The sequence below is a fragment of the Nycticebus coucang genome, unplaced genomic scaffold, assembly GCF_027406575.1.
Source record: "Nycticebus coucang isolate mNycCou1 unplaced genomic scaffold, mNycCou1.pri scaffold_49, whole genome shotgun sequence".
NCBI classification, from domain to species: Eukaryota; Metazoa; Chordata; class Mammalia; order Primates; family Lorisidae; genus Nycticebus; species Nycticebus coucang.
In genome coordinates this window covers 1399193-1421453 of record NW_026515580.1, presented here as the reverse complement: position 1 = coordinate 1421453, position 22261 = coordinate 1399193, and the positions used below count along the sequence as shown (strand labels likewise).

At 39.1% G+C, this 22261-nt stretch overlaps 1 protein-coding gene and 1 pseudogene across 1 annotated transcript; both read right to left on the bottom strand.

Annotated features, from left to right (window-relative positions):
- Positions 1–549: 549 nt before the first annotated feature.
- On the bottom strand, positions 550–5233 carry LOC128579368 (ankyrin repeat domain-containing protein 26-like; the record flags this gene model as incomplete). The annotated part of the gene is made up of 3 exons (XM_053581500.1): positions 5137–5233; positions 1595–2512; positions 550–702 (listed from the first exon to the last, which is right to left on the bottom strand). Coding segments are annotated over exons 1-3 (1098 nt in total), but the record flags the coding sequence as incomplete, so codon positions are not given.
- A 15605-nt stretch (positions 5234–20838) lies between these two features.
- Positions 20839–21999, bottom strand: LOC128579369 (methionine aminopeptidase 1-like; annotated as a pseudogene).
- Positions 22000–22261: the final 262 nt, after the last annotated feature.

Sequence of the window (22261 nt, the reverse complement as noted above, 5' to 3'; positions counted from 1 at the left end):
CAGCTCACAGCAACCTCCAACTTCTGGACTTAAGCGATTCTCTTGCCTCAGCCTCCCGAGCAGCATTTTCATTTTAGACAAGAATATAAAGGCCTTTCTCTATGAGTTAACCTGAAATCCGTGAAATAAGTATACACAGATTTTGTATCCATTCACAAAATTGAAGATATGTTCTGGAACATTTCATTAGACATTACCCTGATTTAATCTGGCTTGCCTCACAATGGCAATAGAGAAATCACTGAAAACTACTGCTTAACAGGAAAAATGTCTCACAACTTCTGTGAAAAATGATGCATAATCCTCGACTTTCCTAAGGGCATATATTATAAGAAAATATGGTATATTTCTAAGTAATTTTAAGGAAAAGTGGAAGAATGAAAGTCAGAATTTAAGAAATAAGTACATGATAAAAATAATAAAATTGTACAAAACTACTCATAATGAAAATATAAAAAGAAAACTGTCACCTGCAGCTAGTATTCTAAAACACTTTATGTTATTGGATCAGCTCTAGATTAACTGGTGGCATGTTAATTTCGTACATACTTGGTTTGTCATCTGACTTATTTTTCTCATTGAATGTTGGGTCTCATCTTCTAAATGAATGTGACAACGTGATGTAGTTTCTAGTAACGTCTCCGATCTGGATAGTTTTTGCGTGGTATCACACAGTTCTTGGCGAAGTTGTCTCAAAACTGCCTGGTAAGATATTTTTGTTGCAGATATTATAAACACTTTATTATAGGATGTGTTAATAATATTTAACTTTAACATATATACCTTGAAGATTATCATCACATACATTGCATTGACTCACCTTCTTTTCCTCCTGTGTACACATTCCTGTTGACCACTAAATTTGGCTAAGGACACTAAGGAAAGTGCTACCTCCCCGCCAAGTCAGTATTCTACTGCTCAGACAACAGATTCAGTCCTCTATTCATTCCTCCCCTCATGAATGTGAAATGCATAAGGACCAACTGAAGGCTTAAAAGGAATGTGAAATGCATAACAAAAGATTCATATGCATGTGGATGGGATAGTGGTGGCAAATTCTACCCTGTAAAATGGTTTCTTTCTTTTTCATTAGAAGCTCAGATCAGCCTCAAAGTTTCTCACAAATTCAATCCTCTGCTCAAACTCTCCCAATAATCCCTATTTTAGAATAAAAGTAAAATTCCAATGGCTCCTGCAGGCCCTAAGTAAACTGGCCTCCACCTCCCTCCCTAATCACAACTCCTGCAACTCCTACCCCTACTCAGCTTCCTACTCACTTTTTTCTGCTTCGGCTCTGTCTTAAAATGAGGCAACATAAAGACACTAAAATTATGATTTCAGCATTTTTACTCTATGTCTATTAACAATTTATAACTTAAACTCTTAAAATGTTGTGACACACTGTCTTTACTCAAAGTAAAACATCTCTCAGTACTAACTTTTATTTGTGGAAACAAGGTATGTTTCTAGGCTGATATCACAAATATAGATCTAGATATTCTCACATTCAACCAGATACGATGCTTAGTCACTACAAATACCACTTCACTTTTCTTTTTGGAAGTTTGAAAAATGATTATTTCTTGATACTTACTTCTCTTTTCACTTTCTCTTTTTTATATTGGTACTGCCTTTCTTTTAAGTGATTGCATTCATCAAGCAACTTCTTGTTTTTCTCTTCCAAAAGCAGACTGTACTTTTCATGCCCTACTTCAAGAGCCTTCACCACTGCAGCACATGGGCTGTCTCTGGTGTGTTTTGCCTTCTCTTTATCTGCAGAATCCTTGTGAACATCATCCAGCTGTTGTTGAAGTGACATAGTTTTACACTGCAGTCCGGACAGTCTCTGCTCTAAAGACTCCTGCTTTACAATGTACATACTCACTGTTCTTTGTTCACTTTGATACTTAAGTTGAATGTTCTGTTTTTCAAACTGTGCTTCCATCAGGTCTCTCTGTGCACCTTCTAGAGCAAAAGTCTTCTCTCGAAGAGCATCTTTCATGTGACAAAACTCAGCTTGCAGGCAACTGAATTTCTCTTCTGCATCACAAAGTTGTTGGAAAAGGGTTTCAGCACGAGAGTTCATATACTCCAGTGTACCAGACCATTCTTCTTTTGTTCTCTGGACAATGAAGGCAAGGTTTCTTTGGGAGACCTGACTTTGGTGACGCTCATGGTTAGCATCTGCCAGTCTGAGACGGTGGGATTCAAGTTCTGCTTCTAGTTTTTCCTGGTTTTCTTTCGCTTCCTTCAGTTTGGCTTGTAGCACTTTATTCTCCTCTCGTAGTATGTTGAGCTGGCCACTATACTGGGCTGTTACTTTCATTAACCTTTCTTCACTGAGCTTTACAGCATTTTGAAGATCATCAGTCTCGTCTTTGATGATTTCCAAGTCCCGCAAGTGTTTCTTGTCTATCTCCTCATTGTTCATTTTCATTCTTTCTACTATCAATTTTAGTCTGACAATTTCTTTGTTCAGGAGATCTCTTTCATGTTCACGCCTTTGACAATTCTAAGTAAAAGAAAGGAAACTTTTAGCTATCACTCAATAAAATAATATATCACGATTTCCCCAGAAAGTAAATAATAACATGCACACTTATGAAACGAAAGTGTTGTAAAAAGCAGCTAACTGGGCAAAGAAGCTGGATCCAAACCTCAAACCTTATAGAGCATAAATTCTTGAAAGTTCAAAAATTTACATGAATGCAATGAATCTGTGAAAGCAAAAAAGAAATCAGTAAAGAATTTTTATGAATCTCCAAATTGGAAAAGGCTTTCTTTGAATGACAACAAATCCAAATGCACAAAACTCTAATAACTGTGACACACTAGAAAGTTGGGTGCACACTCTGGTGTCTAACCTACATCCCCCTCCATAGTAGGAGCCTCAGCTCTGCCTACACTAGAACAGGCAAAATTTGCCAATGTTCTTTAAGTTTTTTTCTGAGAACATTCTATAGATATTCTACTCTTCTAACATTTTTATCCTAAGTTATAACAATTATATCTATTGATAAATGACAAATCTAGGCATTGTGCAAAGCATTTCTCTATATATCAATTAACTCAGTTACTGATCACAATTCTGAAAAGGAGAGATTAAACGTATAAGCCCCTTTTAGGATTTTCCTCAGTCTTCTGATCCTAACCCATGAGGCTCATCTACCAAATCACAGTTACCTCTCTGGAATAAATAGATAAATGCAAAATAAGCCTTGTATTTCAAAACACAAATGACAAATAAGATAAAATTTGCAGTGGTCTTCTTAGAAAATCATGAGATTACTTTAGATTACAATACATTTTGTTTCTTTCCTCTTCATAATGTTTGAAGTTGTAATAAATGTGAAATAGGGGAAAAATCACTGAACTATTTTACTAGGAACAAAACACCTAATAAGTCATCATTAAGTATATATTATGGTATATTATTTTCAAAAATTCTTTGTATTGAAATAAGGTACTACTTGGATGCCAAGATTTATAATAAACAACTTTAGCTATAAATATCATAATTAATTTTTAAGGCAAGATTTTGGTTTGTTTTATAACTAAATAATAAGCATTGAACCAAAGAGACATCACAACTAATAATGATGAAGTAAAATAATAAATGTGATGTTAACCAAAGATTAATTTACCTCCAGATTATTTCTAAGGGTCCCCAACTCCACATTTTGGGCTCTCAGTCTGTGTTCCAATTCTTCTTTTATCGCAACTTCTTTTCTATGTTGCTCTATTTCTCTTGTTAACTTTTCCTTAATTTGTTCAAATGCTACAGAATCATTTTTTCTCATCTCTTCCATTTCTTTTAGTGTGAATCTGCAGTTAATTATACTTAACTTAAAATTCATTTTGTTAGCGAAAAGTTCATTTTGAGACCTGCCTCTTCATCTATTCATTGATTATCTAATAAAATGTCTGTTTTCTTGAATATTTGTTTTTTCTAGTTCTAAGGTTTTGAATATCTCACTTCATTTTCTCCCAAAAGACATGTACACATGAAAGGTCGATGTGAAAGAACATTCTCCTAATTGGTAAGTTTCTGTTAGTTTAGTTACTCTTGAAAAGGATATTGAAAATTTTCAAATGTATAAGTTGAAAATTACTTTTTTACATAGTCATAATTACTCCCAAACTGGGACAGATCATGGAGTGTAAACTAACCAAAATTTACCATTTATAAATAAGTTTATGAATTCACTGGAGAGAAATGTTCATCCCCACAAAACAGCACAAGCATTCCTGAAAGTGACTGGCAGTGTAAGAGAACTCATTCCGATGTCTCTCACACAACACATAATTGCAGACTGCTATTTTTATATTTGCTACCCACGTGTTCTGTGTTTCTGTTTTGAGGGATAATTTCAAGATACTTGTTGATGCTGGTATATATTATAAACAATTCTGAAACTCCTTTTGGGGAAAGACAAGGTCTAATATTTAATTAAACAATGAAGAATAATATATGTTTTCAACACAAAAGTTTAAATTAATTTTATCTGTGTAGGAGAGATGTTGAACAAGCGAATCAGTAGTCACTTTCCATTTTCCTTTTCATTCCCTGCATTATGAAAACAAACTATGTAATTTCCTGAAGAAACTTCTTCTGGGTTGAAAAAGGCCAATTAAAACTCTGTTGGTTGAGTTATAAATTTGCATAAACATTCCTGAGAACCATTTCAAAATATTGATCAAAGCCATTGTCATAAGATTACTTTAACCCAAGAATTCTATATTGAAGACTATGTTAAAGGCATATAATTTGAAAATTAAGACTTGTGTATAAATGTTCATAACAATATTAATTATAATACAGATATTTAAAATTCCAAATTCAATTTGTTAAATAAATGGAGATTTCCCTAAGGTGAACTTCTAATATAGTTATTAGAATTATGATTTAAAAGAATATACATTTAATTATCAGTAATTGTAATTACAATTAAGAACTTATTTTATTATTTCCAAGAATTTTATACCGCAGAAGACTAAGATGACTTCTCTCCTATTAAATACCAGATGATATGTCAGCAATGTCAAAAATTCTCCAACATAAAAATAAATAAATATTTCAAATAAATAGTTCCAAATAAATAGTTCAAATGTTTCTTTAAAGCTAGGATTTCATACCTCAAACTGTGGAGTTTTTGCTGCCATTCACATCTTTGATGGTATAACTGTAAGTTTATTCCTTTCGTTTTAGATAGCTTCATTTTTAGAAAAATAATCATAGTTTCCAGTGCTTTGATATTATCTGTAAGTTTTTTATAATAATTTTTATTACGTTCTGCATGGCTCTTACAGGGAACAGCTGTGTTTTGTATTTCCAATTGGTTAAAAGAATCTGTATCAGGATGAAAAAAAAGAAAGAGAATACAGGAACAGTTTTTATATATAAAGGGCTTCACATTCTCACATTCACTCACTCACACATTATACATATATAACTCGGTGGGTACAGTGGCGGACATGTGATGCTGAGCTCTGCAGACTAGACAGGACCTCTGCTCTTATTTAGCTTGAAGTAAAGTGAAAAAAAAAGACAAAACACATTAAACAGTTATTATTAAGACAGTAGAATTTAGGCAACAAAGACAAAGATCTTTGAAAAATAGAAAACAAGAGAAGGAAGCCTTGGGAACGCCCCAGATCCCTGCGTTAACAGAGTTTTCAGGAAAGCACACCTGGAGAAAAAAAAAGAAAAAGCCTGACCTACATGCTACCAGACTCCCCTAACTGTAGTTAAGGAGAGTCTGAAAAGACCAAAGCAGGCAGTGATCACAGGATAGCAACTGAAGAGGAGAAAGCAGTATAGTGAAAGAATCCTGGAGATGTGTGGAGATTCCCCTCTCAGGTATTTATCAGAGTAGTCAACTGTGCATGTGTGCTAGGAATTATTTGAGACTAAGAGAAAAATTATCTAAACAACATCAAGGTAAACCAAGCCTGGTGCTCATATAGTGCCAGGAAGTGTCCATTCTCATAATGAAGGATGGAAAAACACAGACTGCATAAGATAATCATGAAATAGGTCTTGCCTCTTGTGTAGGGTATTATCTCAAATTATAAAAGCAACAGCAGAAAGGGCCAAGCTGTTTTAAAGTAACGCAACCCTATCCCTATGTAAATCTTAGACATGGAAGAAATTAAAAATTAAAAAAACCTGTACTGATAGATGTGTAAATTGTCATGTCAGAGAGGCAGAATACACCAGATAGGAAAAAAAAAAAACATTAGATATCATGAAAGAAAATATTCACAAAACTGAGATATTTGTGATCTATGATTAACCTTTGATGAAAAAATACTTCTAATTATCCAAAACTTCACAAAACCACCCAAAGGGCACTAGATGTCACTAGGTTCAACAAATACAGACATATCACAGATTTACTCACAGATTTATCCACCTAATGTATATACATATAATGTTAGAAGAAAAACAGAATTTAAATATACAATACACATATAAAATAACATTGTGGATTGTTCTCTACTTCATAATAGTACCATTCAACAGCATGCTGTGCATGTTGTTTTATTAATAATTCACAAACTTCTGTTACTTTTTATATTTTCATCAGTGTACATCCTGTTTGTTACATATGAAAAGATTTCCTCTGCTATTCTAACAATTTTATTTTCATCTTTTAAGGCCTTAGACTGCAACATGAAGCCTTCATTGATTCCTGCTGTTTCACCAGATAAATAGGCATCTCCATCCTCAGGGCTGCCTTAGTACTCTAGTGTCATCTCTACTGCAATGTTCCTACCTAAACTGTAAGTCGTTTCTTGCCATGTCTCTAACCTTTGCCCCTATACTGTAAGCACAATATTTCAAAACTTCTGGAACAGTCTTTATCTGTTTTACTCAATAATTATTGATGCTGTAGCTGGAAGGAATATAAATAAAACTGTCAAAAATGAGTTTTCCAGTGATCATGTCTGAGTTGACACTTAGATGAGCCAAATTAAAGGCGTAGGGGCCAGGAAAGGATGAGAGCAGGAGAGGAAGCAGAAAGCAAGAGAGAAAAAATCCTGAAAAAAACATATGTATATGTATTTGTCTACAGTAGAGGGATTGGTGAGCCAGGCATTCCAGAAGCTCAGGGATGCCAGAGAAAAATGCAGACAGGGAAGAGACAGCAGAAATCCTTCTATGAAATTTCATGTGCTTGGATATTAATATTTCAAAGAGATATTAATTATCCCATTTTCACTGAAGTAAATCACTCTAAATTCTATATGGAAGATGAATTTCAGTAAAACACAAGTGAATGGCAGAAGATGAATTACAAGGAAATATTGGAAAATAAAGGCAATGTGGGCCTGAAATAAGTGAATGTTTCTTGGAAATATTTCTTTTTTTATTAAATCATAACTGTATACATTGATATGATCATGGGGCATCATACACTCGCTTCATAAACCATTTGACACATTTTTATCACAGTGGTTAACATAGCCTTTCTGGCGTTATCTCAGTTACTGTGCCAAGACATTTACATTCTACATTTACCAAGTTTCGCAAATACCCCTGTAAGATGCACCACAGGTGTGATCCCACCGATCCCCCTCCCTCTACCCACCCCCCTTCCCAATTCCCCCTATTGTTAAGTTGTAGCTGGGTTATAGCTTTCATGTGAGAGTCCCAAATTAGTTTCATAGTAGGGCTGTATACATTGGGTACTTTTTCTTCCATTCTTGGGATACTTTACTAAGAAGAATATGTTCCAGCTCCATCCATGTAAACATGAAAGAGGTAAAGTCTCCATCTTTCTTTAAGGCTGCATAGTATTCCATGGTATACATATACCACAATTTATTAATCCATTCGTGGATCGATGGGCACTTGGGCTTTTTCCATGACTTAGCTATTATGAATTGGGCTGCAATAAACATTCTGGTACAAATATCTTTGTTATGTTGTGATTTTTGGTCTTCTGGGTATATGCCCAGCAGAGGAATTACAGGATTGAATGGCAGATCTATTTTTAGATCTCTGAGTGTTCTCCATATATCTTTCCAAAAGGAATGTATTAATTTGCATTCCCACCAGCAGTGCAGAAGTGTTCCCTTTTCTCCGCATCCACGCCAACATCTCTGGTCTTGAGATTTTGTGATATAGACTAGCCTCATTGGAGTTAGATGATATCTCAAAGTAGTTTTGATTTGCATTTCTCTGATGATTAAAGATGATGAGCATTTTTTCATATGTCTGAAGGCCGTGCGCCTGTCTTCTTCAGAGAAGTTTCTCTTCAAATCCCTTGCCCAGCCTGCGATGGGATCCCTTGTTTTTTTCTTGCTGATGCGTTTGAGTTCTCTGTGGATTCTGGTTATTAAACCTTTGTCAGAGATATACCCTGCAAATATCTTCTCCCATTCTGAGGGCTGTCTGCTTGCTTTGCTTACTGTGTTCTTAGCTGTGCAGAAGCTTTTTAGTTTGATCAAGTCCCAGTAGTGTATTTTTGAAGCTGCTTCAATTGCCCGGGGGGTTCTCCTCATGAAATACTCACCCAGACCAATTTCTTCAAGGGTTTTCCTTGCATTCTCCTCTAGTATTTTTATAGTTTCATGTCTTAAGTTTAAATCTTTAATCCAATGACAGTCTATCTTAGTTAATGGTGAAAGGTGTGGGTCCAATTTCAGTCTTCTGCAGGTTGCCAGCCAGTTCACCCAGCACCATTTGTTAAATAGGGAATCTTTTCCCCACTGAATGTTTTTAATTGACTTGTCAAAGATCAAATAGCAGTAAGTAGCTGGATTCATCTCTTGGTTCTCTATTCTGTTCCAGATATCTACTTCTCTGTTTTTGTGCCAATACCATGCTGTTTTGATCACTATCGATTTGTAGTAAAGTCTGAGGTCTGGTAGTGTGATTCCTCCTGTTTTGTTTTTATTTCTGAGTAATGTCTTGGCTATTCGAGGTTTTTTCTGATTCCATATAAAACTAAGTAATGTTTTTTCAAGATCTTTAAAATATTACAGTGGAGCTTTAATAGGGAGTGCGTTGAAATTATATATTGCTTTGGGTAGTATGGACATTTTGATAATGTTGATTCTTCCCAGCCATGAGCATGGTATGTTTTTCCATTTGTTAACATTTTCAGCTATTTCTTTTCTTAGAGTTTCATAGTTCTCTTTGTAGAGATCTTTCACGTCTTTTGTTAGGTAAATTCCCAAATATTTCATCTTCTTTGGGACTACTGTGAATGGGATAGAGTCCTTAACTGTTTTTTCAATTTGACTGTTGTTGGTGTATATAAAGGCTACCGATTTATGAATGTTGATTTTGTAACCTGAGACGCTGCTGTATTCCTTGATCACTTCTAGGAGTTTTGTAGTAGAGTCCCTAGTGTTTTCCAGATACACAATCATATCATCTGCAAAGAGCGAAAGTTTGATCTCTTCTGACCCTATATGGATACCCTTGATCGCCTTTTCTTCCCTAATTGCGGTGGCTAAAACTTCCATTACAATGTTGAAAAGCAATGGAGACAATGGGCAGCCTTGTCTGGTTCCTGATCTGAGTGGAAATGATTCCAATTTAACTCCATTCAATATGATATTGGCTGTGGGTTTGCTGTAGATAGCCTCTATCAGTTTAAGAAAAGTCCCTTCTAGACCAATTTTCTTGAATGTTCTGATCATGAAGGGATGCTGGATATTATCAAAAGCTTTTTCTGCATCAATTGAGAGAATCATATGGTCTTTGTTTTTTAATTTGTTTATGTGCTGAATTACATTTATAGATTTACATATATTGAACCAGCCTTGAGACCCTGGGATAAAACCAACTTGGTCATGATGTATAATTTGTTTGATGAGTTGCTGGATTCTGTTTGTTAGGATCTTGTTGAATATTTTTGCATCTATATTCATTAGTGATATTGGTCTATAATTTTCTTTTCTTGTTGGGTCTTTTCCTGGTTTGGGGATCAGGGTGATGTTTGCTTCATAGAACGTGTTGGGTAGTCTTCCTTCTTTTTCTACATTTTGGAACAGGTTGAGTAATATAGGTACTAATTCCTCTTTAAGGGTTTGGTAGAATTCTGACGTGAAACCATCTGGTCCCGGGCTTTTCTTTTTAGGGAGGTTTTGTATAGTTGATGCTATTTCTGAACTTGATATGGGTCTGTTCAACATTTCTACTTGATTCTGGTTAAGTCTTGGAAGGTGGCGTGCTTCCAAGTATCGGTCTATTTCCTTCAGATTTTCATATTTCTGAGAATAAAGTTTCTTGTAATATTCATTAAGGATTTTTTGGATTTCTGATGAGTCTGTGGTTATTTCATCTTTGTTGTTTCTGATTGATGATATTAGGGATTTTACTCTTTTTTTCCTGATTAGGTTGGCCAGAGGTTTATCTATTTTATTGACCTTTTCAAAAAACCAGCTTTTTGATTTATTGATCTGTTGTATTATTCTTTTGTTTTCAATTTCATTTAATTCTGCTCTAATTTTGGTTATTTCTTTTCTTCTACTGGGTTTGGGGTTGGAATGTTCTTCCTTTTCCAGTTGTGTGAGATGTCCCATTAAGTTGTTAACTTCCTCTCTTTCCGTTCTCTTGAGGAAGGCTTGCAGTGCTATAAATTTCCCTCTTAGAACTGCCTTTGCGGTGTCCCAGAGGTTCTGATAGTTTGTGTCTTCATTGTCGTTTTGTTCCAAAAAATTGGCAATTTCTTTCTTAATCTCATCTCTGACCCAGCTATCATTCAGCATAAGGTTATTTAACTTCCATGTTTTTGTATGGGTATGCAGATTCCTGTTGTTACTCAATTCAAGTTTTATTCCATGATGGTCCAAGAAGATGCATGGAATAATTTCTTTTCCTTTAAATTTACTGAGGTTAGACTTGTGACCTAAAATGTGGTCAATTTTGGAGTAAGTTCCGTGGGCTGATGAGAAGTATGTGTATTCAGTTTTGTTGGGATGAAATGTTCTGTAGATGTCTGCTAAATCTAAATATTGGATGGTTAGGTTTAAATCTAAGATTTCTTTGCTCAGCTTCTTTCTGGAGGATCGATCCAACACTGCCAAGGGAGTGTTGTAATCTCCGACAATTATGGAGTTGGAGGAAATCAAGTTACTCATGTCTGTTAGAGTTTCTCTTATAAATTGAGGTGCATTCTGGTTGGGTGCATAGATATCAATAATTGAGATCTCATCATATTGATTATTACCCTTAACAAATATGAAGTGACCATTCTTGTCCTTCCTTACTTTTGATGGTTTAAAGCCTACTGTATCTGCAAATAAAATTGCAACACCTGCTTTTTTCTGATTACCATTTGCCTGAAATATGGATGACCATCCTTTCACCCTGAGTCTGTATTTGTCTTTTAAGTTGAGATGTGACTCTTGTATGCAACAAATATCTGGCTTGAGTTTTTGTATCCAGTCAGCTAACATATGCCTCTTTAGAGGACAGTTTAAGCCATTCACATTGATGGAGAGTATTGATAAGTCTGGTGGAATTTTGGGTATCGAGTTTTTCAAAGGTCCAGTGGACATTTTTAATCCTTTCGCCAGTGTGGAAGTTGGAGTTTGTTCCGAAGTTTCTGAGTGAGTTTACTTTTGTGGTGTAGGATTGGGTTGGTCATTGTGGAGGATAGGTCTGAGAATATCCTGAAGAGCTGGTTTACTTATGGCAATTTTTTTCAACATATGAATGTCATTGAAGTATTTAATTTCTCCATCATAGATGAAACTCAGTTTAGCTGGATACAAGATCCTGGGTTGAAAATTTTTTTGCTTTAGGAGATTAAAAGTTGATGACCAGCCTCTTCTGGCTTGAAAAGTTTCAGCAGAGATATCTGCAGTTATTCTAATATTCTTACCTTTGTACGTTATAGTTTTCTTTCGCCGGGCTGCTTTGAGAATCTTCTTTCATGTTAACTTTAGTGAAGCTAATTATGATATGTCTGGGGGATGACTTATTGGGGTTGAATCGTGCTGGGGTTCTGAAGCTGTCTGCTATTTGAATTTCAGATTCTCTAGGCATGTCTGGAAAATTTTCTTTCATAACTATTTTAGTTTTTGTATAGGGTGAGAGTTAGGAGTCTAATTTCATTCTTCTGCATGTGTATGTCCAGTTTCTCCAGAACCACTTGTTGAAGAGACTGTCCTTTCCCCACTCAGTGCTCCTAGCATCTCTGTAAAAATCAGTTGGCATAGGTACATGGATTGCTGGATTCTTTCTTCTGTTTCATTGGTCTATGCATCTGTTTTTATGCTAGTACCACGCTGTTTTGGTTACTAAATGGTGTCAGACTGTGATGCTCCAGTTTTGTTCTTTTTGCTCATGACTACTTTGGATATTTAGGGTTTTTCATGGTTTCATACAAATTTTAGGATCTTATTTCTATTTCTATGTGAAGAATGTCATTGGTATTTTGATAGGGACTGCATTGACTCTAGATTGCTTTGGGTAGTATTTCCACTTCAAGAATATTCATTCTTCTGCTCCATGAACATAGCATGTCTTTCCAAAGTTTGTGTCCTCTTCAATTTCTTTCATTGGTGTTTAGTAGTTTTCCTTTAAGAGACCTGACACTTCCTTAGTTAAATTCCTCCTAGGTATTTTACATTTTTTGTAGCTTTTGTAAATGGGAATGCCGATTTTCTTTTCCTCCTTTACAATTTGGATGCCCTTTCTCTCTTTCCTAATTGCTCTGCCTAGGACTTCCAGTACTCTGTTGACTAAGAGTGCTGAGAGTGGGCATACTTGTCTTGTGGTTTGTCATACATGACCTGGTTAAGATACTTTCCTTCTATTCCTAATTCATCGTGAAGGGATGCCAAATTTTATCAAAAGCTTTTTCTGTATCTATTGAGATTATGAGATGGTTTTTGTCCTTCCTCTTATTGATGTGAAGTACAGCATTTATTCATTTGTGTGTGTTGAACCATCCTTGCACTCCTGGGATAAATCCCACTTCATTGTTGTTATTACCTCTTTTATGTATTCTTGGATTCAGTTTGCTAGAGTTTTATTGAGGATCTTTGCATCTATGTTCACTAGGGCTACCAGGCTGTAGTAATTTTGTTGTGTCCTTATCTGGTTTTTGGTATGAGAACAGGGCCCAGGACATGATCATGTGGCTTCTTAGCTGGCCTAGGCACATGTCTGCTCTGGGTGGCCTATGGGACTACTATTCTGGCTCAGGAAACAAGCACACAGCTGCTCAGCCAACTTGAGGTCACATCTGCCAGGGGAGGCCCACAAGGCTGCTTCTTATGCTCAGGATGCAGACATATAGCTCTCTGGCTGTCCTCGAAGCTTTTCTGTGGGGAGTGGCCTGTGGGCTGTTTTCTCAAGAATACTCAGTTGGCCTGGAAACATGCCTACCAGAGGCAGGTCCAGGAAATGGGCTCCTGGCTGCTTGGCTGGTCTTGGGTGCACTTGCCAGGGGCAGCCTGTGGGACTGTTTCTAAGGCCCATACTGAGAGCTCACAGTTACTGGACAGGTGAGGTGCCTCTCCTGCTTAGTGGAGGGCACACAGTCATTTGGCAGGCTCAAGAACAGGTTCACCCTGGGCAGGACTAACTATCCCTTTGACTGTAAGTGCAGTGGTGAAGGTTGTTTTTCTGTGCAAGATCAGAGTCTCAGCTCATCTTGGACCCAAGCTCCATGCAGCTGGGGTAGTGGTGTTCAGTCGCCCACATGTGCTTGGCATAGTGAAGATAGAGCCCCAATGCTGTACAGGTTCAGTGACTATTGGCCCCCAGAGCAGGGTATGCTACAGGGAGGGCTCTGGTCTCACAAGGGTACAGTGCTACAGCAGCTTGGCTCCCAGCAGATGCACAGGGTAGGGAGTGTACACTTTAGCTCTTAATCACAGGCAAAATAGCTATGTGAATTCCTGGCAGCTCCCCACATTGGGCTGGGAGCTCATAAAGACTGCAGGGTTGTCCAGTAGTAAGGACTGCAGGTGTTTGCAGTGGCAGTGGGGCTAGTGGGTATCCTCAGCTCATCTTTTCTCCTCCATCTGGGGAAACAGTGCTGCAAAGGCTGGGTACCTCCATGCTGTCCTCCTGGACTTCACGGCACTCCAACATCTTCCCTTACACACTCCAGTCAAATTATCTTAGCAGTTTATTCATTGCCTTGGTCCTTTTTTGACACAAGGATGGCTGCAGGTGTTATCTAGCCAGCCATCTTGCTGACATTCCTCTCAGAAGCCCCCTTCCCACAAGCTCACTCACTGCCAGAAGCAATTCTTCAGAAACATCCCCTGTGATATAGCCTAGCCTCTCTGACAACTGGACACAGCTCCTACCAATCCCAGGCATCTTGGGGTGCCCTACTATGTTACCACTGCTGATGTATAAGCTGAACATCCCTTGTCCCTGGACTCCACCCAGCTGATGACAGCAGCCCCTCTCCCAGTCCTGACAACCACAATGACTCAGACACAGCCAGAGCCCCCATCAGGACCCTGTACTCCCTATAAGTGAGTCTGTTTCACTACAGGCCTAGGGACTCACTCCTGCCCAGGCTGTGGTTGTTTTCTCAGTGGCTCTGCCCTATGAAAGAGCCTCGTGTGCCAAGCCTGAGTGACAGATGACTCTGCCTGAGGCCTGCAACAATGATCCCTGAAGGGAAGGCCCTCAGGGGAGCCCACATCCCCAAGCACAGCCTCACAGGCACAACTTCTAAGTGTCCTGCAGAGTCCACAGAACAGGACAGTGAGGCCAGGGCAACCCCAAGCATGTCACCTATAGGCACAGACCACAGCCATGGCCACCCTCCAAGCCCTTTCCATGCCCAGAATGCAGGACTATGGGCTGTGGTCCTTGAGACCCAGCTAGAGGGACACAATGGCACAGCAGGAAAAACTCCAATTAGATGGGGGCAGTGGCACATCCTATAGCCAGCATGCCTGGCCTGGGTGTCAAGGTCAAACTCAGCTGTGGTGAGCAGCTGGGCTGACTCTGTCTCAGGCAGTGGCACTTCCTCTGGACACCAACCATTCCCAGGCTGAGGCTAGCACTGCAGCCTCTGTCTCTCTCTGACAGCTGTGGCATCATTTCCTTGATCCCTGCCACACCAGCCCCCCAGGCTTCCCACTTCCAGAGCTAATGCTGCCCTCGAGCTCCACACCTCCCCCCCTTCCTAGCCTGGGCTCAGCTTCTTGGGAGGCTAGAAGGCTCAGGACTTGTCCTGTGACCTGAAGGAACACCCTATGGCTACACTCGTCCCTGCTAAGTCAATCCAGGGAGATGGAACAAGGGATGAGGAGTTGGGAGACAGAAACAAAGAGAAACAGGGTCTAAAGGATGGAAGCTCCTTACAGGATAAAGTGGCCAAGTGTGTTCGAGAAGATGGGGGGCAGCTGTGAGAGCACAACTCACAAACATTTGTCTTTAGCTCAGACCTTTCTTTAGGGCTCCACAGGACATTCTCTCACAGCAGTTCTCAAAGTGGGGTCCCCAGATCAGGAGCCTGTTAGAACATGAATGTTCTCAGGCCCAGGTGGCTGGCCCCATTGGATCTGGGGACTCTGATGCCCAGGTATGTTTGAGAACCAGAGACAGGCCTCCTGTACCTCCATGTCCCACCTCAGCTGCCCTGCGGCTACACTTGCACCGGCCTTATGAGCCCTGCAGTCCCTCCTCCTGGACTGTTCCTGCCTGACCCTTTGCCCAGCAGGGCCCTGCCCCAGGAGCAGCTTCCCAGCTGCTGGGCTCCCAGACCCCTGACCTAACCTCCAACATGAGTTCCTGAAACAGCCCCATATTGTCCTCAACAAGAAACTTCTGATGCTTCCCAGCAAGGGTTACATTTCAGCAGGAGAACATTTTCTTTCTTAAGCCCAGTGGTAAAACTTAATTACTCGATTAAATAAGGGTGATCAGGAAACTGGCCACAATCCCCCTTCCTCAAAGCCTTACCTGCCCAGTGAGCCACCCATGTCCAGCCCACCTGTGTCAAGCCCCACAGAAGGACACAGTTTCCAAACAGTGTCAGGACGATGAAGTAAAAGGACGAGAACATGCCTTTGCTGACCCCACCTTGCGATTCAAATACATCACTGCATTCCAGTCCTCTCCAGTCAGGATCTGTGGGCAGAGAGCAGCTCGGCTCCATGCAGCCACATGCCCCATGTACTGCACCCCTCACGCACCCCCCGCATGCACCCCTGCACCTGTGGCCTCCCCACACACCCACAGGCCTCTACAAGATGGTGCTGCCAAAGGTCTGGGCATCCCAGTGTCCTCCAGAAAAACTTCCAGAGGAGCCTTGTTGCTGAGCTGGGTTGTAAAAGATGAAAACACACTAGGTTTTCTGCCAGAAATGGAAAGGGCAAAAGCAAGGAGGACAGCAAAGGGAGGAAGCAGAGCTGCCCTGGTCACTGCCCATAGCTGAGTCTAAGGTTCAGCATGGGGAGTGGCCTCCTCAAAGCCCCATGACAGAAGCAGGGCCTGTGACCCTCCAGCTCGGGCCACCTGCGCCTAGCAGCCCCGCCTTCACAGCCTGACTAAATGCCATCCTTGCCTCATCCGCAAACCCATGTCTCTTTTGTTTTCGGAGACGTACAAGAGAATAAAATCACAAATGAAACTTAACATTCTGCTGCATTCCTATGGCCCTACAGGTGACTTCAGTCATACATCGAGTCAGACACTTCTCCCCCTCCCCACTTTCAACTTGGTTTTGTTTCCATGGTTATGTAATATTTGTGCATATTCATGGGGCACATGTGACATTTTGGTGCATGTATGTGTAATGATCAAATCAGGGCACTTAGGGTACCCATTACCTGGAACATTATCACTTCTTTACATTCCCAGTAACATGTGGTTTTGATTTCCATTTTCCTGATGATTAGTGATGCTGAAAGGTTTTTTTATGTACTTGGTGGCCATTTGTACGTCATCTTCTGGGAAATGTCTGTTTAGGACCTTTGCCCACTTTTTACTGGTATTATTTGGGGTTTTGCTGTTGAGTTGTTTGAGTTCCTTGTATATTCTGGATATAAGTCCTTTGTTGGATGAATGGGCCCAAGTCTTCATAGCTCCATAATACACCACACACGCACATACACACACATCTAACAGACAGAGTACAGTGTGTGGCAGGCACACACTGCAAGGACACAAGTATACGTTATTCCTCATCTTGCTATTTCTATTCAATATTATTTCTTTAAAGTGTATCCGTGTCAACATGCATTAAATCTACTTATTTGTGTAAACCACTGCAAATTCACTCATCTCTCTTTTTTTTTTTTTTTTGAGACAGACTCCTACTTTAACACCCTGGGTAGAATGTCATGGCATCATAGCTCACAGCAATCTCAAACTCTCAGGGTCAAGTAATTCTCTTGCCTGAGCCTCTCTAGTAGCTGGAACTACCATTTCCCCCCATAATGCCTGGATATTTTTAGAGATGGGGTCTCACTTTTTGTGCTCAGGCTGGTCTCAAACTCCTGAGCCCAAGCAATCCACTCACCTCAGCCTTCCAGAGTGCTAGGGTTACAGGTGTGAGCCACCAGGCCCAGCCACACTTATCCATTTTCCTTCTGATAGGCACTTTTAGTGGTTTCCAAGTTTAAAAATGGAATTTTTATACAGTGATCATGTGTCCAGCCACACTGCTGAATTCTATTAATTCTAATACGTTTTCTTGGATTTTCTATGTAAATAAACACATCATTTGCAAATAACGACAATTTTTTCTATTCCTTTCCCGGCTTTCTACCTCTTTCTTTTTCTTACCTACATTGATTGTTTCAATTGTCTGAGGACTGAACATCCTTGTTTTCCTTTCAATAATACTTCTAGTATTTTACTACTATCTATTATGCTTGTGATAGTCTGTTTTAAATAATAGCTTTATTGAAATATAAATCACCCATTTAAAGTGTATAACTTAATGTTGTTGTTTTTTTTTCTGGTCAGGCCAGGTTTGAACCCACCACTGGTGGTATATTGGGCCGGCGCCCTACCTCTTGAGCCACAGGCACCGCCCCTTAATGGTTTCTTAGTAAATCCTCAAATATGTGCCACCATTATCACACTCAATCTCAGAACATTTTCACCCCCTCAAAAAAGAAACCCATTCCCACCGGCTCTCATCCACCCTAGCTCTGGGTTTTTGTAGATACTCTTCATCAAATTAAAGAACAGTTCTATTAATTTTTAATATGCTATTTTTACCATAAATAAAAGTTGACTTTTACCAATTTGTCACCTTACTACATCTAATGACATGATTATTTTTCTCCTTTAACCTGTAGAAATAAGGAATTCCTTAGAAATAAGGAATTACTTCAACAATTCTTATATTACTGGGATGAACACAGTTTAGGTATGTAGTTCTGTATGTATGTATACAGATAGTACCAACAATGTGTACACATATTTTAAGAAAAATACTGTATTAAAATTGTAATACTCAAGTCACGTTTGACTTCTGCAATTTTGAGCGGTACTCAAATGTGAATTGTATTCATCTTTTGTTATTCACATATATTATTATTTTAATAGTTTTTTCCTTTCTTAGAATGTGCATCCATTTTTTGGTACCTTCTTTATACTCATACCCATACATACATACTACATACAGTTGGATTTGATTTTTAAATATTTTATTTTGGATTATTTGTATTTATTTTGTATTACCTATTTTTTCATTAAGCTGATATTTAAAATACCTGCTGTGTCAGCCAGCATTCAGGTGCTTAAGATGGTCAGTGGACAAAACAGACAAAGACTCTGCCTCACAGAGCTCATGTTCTGGTCTGCGTTTGACTTGCTTTATGTTGCCCTTGCATGGCTTTGGTGTCAAGGTTCTACTAGAATCATGAAATAATTTCTTCCATTCCCTAAAATTGTTTGAGTAAAATAGTAATCTGTTCATTAAAGGTTTGGTAACAGTTACTTTACAACTGACTACGCTCAGGGCAGGAGGCAAAAAGACAGCCAGAAAGACAGTGTGGACTATTGATTCAGTTTCTTCAAAGCAGTGGTTCTCAACCTTCCTAATGCTGCGACCTTTTAATACAGTTCTTCATGTCATTGTGATCCCCAACCATAAAATTATTTTCATTGCTACTTCATAACTGTAATTTTGCTACTGTTATGAATTGTAATGTAAATATCTGATATGCAGGATGGTCTTAGGCGAACCCTGTGAAAGGGTTGTTCGACCCCCAAAGGGGTCGTGACCCACGGGTTGAGAGCCACTGCTTTAAAGGCTATGAGATGTCTAGGGTTTTTATTCTTCTTGAGCTAATTTAATATATTTTCCTATAAAATGTATTTTTTTAGGATAATCATTCAAACTTTTTAATCTCCCTTTACACATTATATTAACATTCATATTGCAAGGCATTCCATTCACAAATATTACAGTTTGATAAAAACTTCACACACATACTCCCAAAAGTCTATACCAGATTCAGTAACTTTACTAAATCATGAAAATAATAAAAGTAATGAAAACATTATTATAATTACTTTAAAGCAATATGGTCTGAGGCACTCTGGGAAAGATGGTCTCTTATAAGTTTAATGTCAGTGGTATCAAATTATATTACAAGAAAGTCATCAGATTTAAGTAATCAAGTACACTCTAATAACAATGACTTTATGATCTGATATGTTTTCATAGGATACACTCCTATTTGGACAATGGTTGAAAGGAACACAGATATTGGGCAGCTGAAGTCATTTCTACATGTAATGAGGCTCCCAACTGCATAAAGATGAGGTGTGTTTTCAGCACACCAAGGGACAGCTGCATCTCTGCTGCAAAGTTACAGTACAAAGAAGTTCCTTTCTCATCACTGTCAGGTCTACTACAGGTTAGAATCTGACAGCCCACTTGACACACTGTGCTCAAAGCTGGAGACCCTGTAGAACTTGCTCCCTAGCATCCTCCACAGAGTGACCTCACCCTTCTCTGAGTACCTCCAAGGTATGTCCTTGAAATAAGATAGAGAAGGAAAGAGGGTCTTTCCCCCTCCCATTTCTGACCAAGCAGAGGTCTGAAATAGCAATGCATTACAAAATTCTCATGTCCTACAACAGCCAGCCACCACATGGAGCATAGCTGTGTTTTTTTCTTTTTTTATGCTTTTGCCAAAAACTAGACTTTAAAAAGCCTAATAACCTTTTCCAAAGTGAATTTTATCACATTCATTCACTGACACACACGAACGCACACTGGAGAAAGTCTCATTGAGTGAGTCTTACCTACTCACAATTAACAAGTGTAAATAATCAGCTTGGGGTAGGGGAGAAGCCAATTCCCAACCAGGAATTAAATCACTACAAACTAGGGGTCCATGTATGACAGCACATAACCCTGTCAGAGCAGAACCAAACACAAACCCCAGGTCACATCATGTTTGGTTGATTATGTACATGAAATTTAAAACATAAACATATATATTTCCATACAGATAATTTTAAAAATCTGGTGCAACACATATTGCTAAAGGTTCAAGGATTCTCATCTCCATCAATCACCTGAAAAGCAGCTGGCTCTTGACAGCCAGTTCATAGGCAGTGATAAAAGCAACTAGAAGCAGATTTAAGTAAAAGTGCTCAAAGGGCCAATGAGAAAAGCGGTGCACAGAAAGAGATGGGGAGGTGGGGAGGAGGGTAGGCATTGAAGAGTTGAGCAATGTGTCCTTTATTCTTCTCAGCTTTTTCAGACCCAAGACAAGTTCTTGAGGACACACATCAAATGCTGTAGTCCTTTCTTATCTATAGTCAAAACAAAACAAGTGATAAAAAAGATTCCACTTCTCTGCACTCTCAACAAAATGCATAGTACAGGAAGAAGATATCATTGAGATGTGCCATCTTGTGAGAAATTAAAATTGGGACATGAAGTGAAGCCGCACGTTATTAAGTCGCTGGGTTAGGATTTCACAGCCAGTGTCCATGACCAACAGGGTGTGCTCAAACTGAGCAGACCGCTTTCCATCCCTTGTCACTGCAGTCCAACCATCTGGCCAGGTTTCACCCTGCCATCCACCTTCACAAATCATTGGCTCAATTGTAAACACATGGCCTGACTTCATCACTCCAACTGCTTTGTTTTTGGCATAGTGGGGTACATTGGGGGCTGTATGAAAAAGTTTGTGGATTCCATGCCCACAATAGCTTTGAACAACTGATAACCCATTTGCTTGGGCATACTTCTGAATAATGTTTCCCAATTCTCTGTATCAAACACCAGGTTTGACTGCATCAATGGCTTGCTTACATCAGGCACTCATACGTAGTCTGAACGAGTTTCCATGCTCAACCACGTCTCCAACAAAAAATGTCTCATTCAGGTCTCCATGATAACCATTGCGATAAAGAGTAATGTCCACATTAACAATATCACCTTCTTGCAAGGGCCGTCTGTCTGGAATTCCATGGCAGATGACTTCATTTACTGAGGTACAACAAGATTTTGGGAAATCATAATAATTCAGGGGAGAAGGATTGCAATTTCTTGCAATGCATGCTAAATGTACAGCATGATCTATTTCTTCAGTAGTTACACCTGGTTTAATCATCCCAGCAGCAATATCCAAAACTTCTCTAGTGAGCTTACATACAAGTCTCATCCCTTCTATATCTTCAGATGAGAGTAATTTAATTTGTGAAGTACCTTTATGAGCCTGTTCAGATTCAGACATTCCTAAGGGATGATCAGCATAATCTGGTCTTTGTATATAACTTGGCACTGGCCTTGTTGGCATCAGTGGATAATGTGGTCTGAGTTTACCAATATACCGATAACCTGCCCATGGGTCAGTGTTAATATCACCTTCTACAGTCCAGGAAGATACTTCTCGCTTTGCCTTTTCATCTTTTGCTTTCTTATGTAGTATCTTGTGAGTAGCCCAACTTCCTTTAAAACATTCCTGCGAGAAGAAGTACGAGCCCTAGATGCCCAGCTTGATGCAGGTGGGACACTGGAGCTTGGCCTCACTGCTGCAGCTGTCTGTTTCGCACATCCGCATCTCCATAGCCGCCATGCTGCCTGCCTGCTGGAGGAGCGCCTCACTGAGCTATAAAATGTATTTTTTAACAAAGTTCGCAAATGCATTGGCAGAAAGTTGACAAAGTATTCTGACAATGGAATTTTGAACAATATCTTCTTTTTCTATAGTTATGACTTTCTTTGGGATTATTTTTATGTATTTTTTTTCTTGGTCACCCTTGCTATAAAATTATCTACTTCATTCGTCTTCGTAAGAATATGATTTTTATGGTTTTGTTATCTTGGTGTTTTAGTTA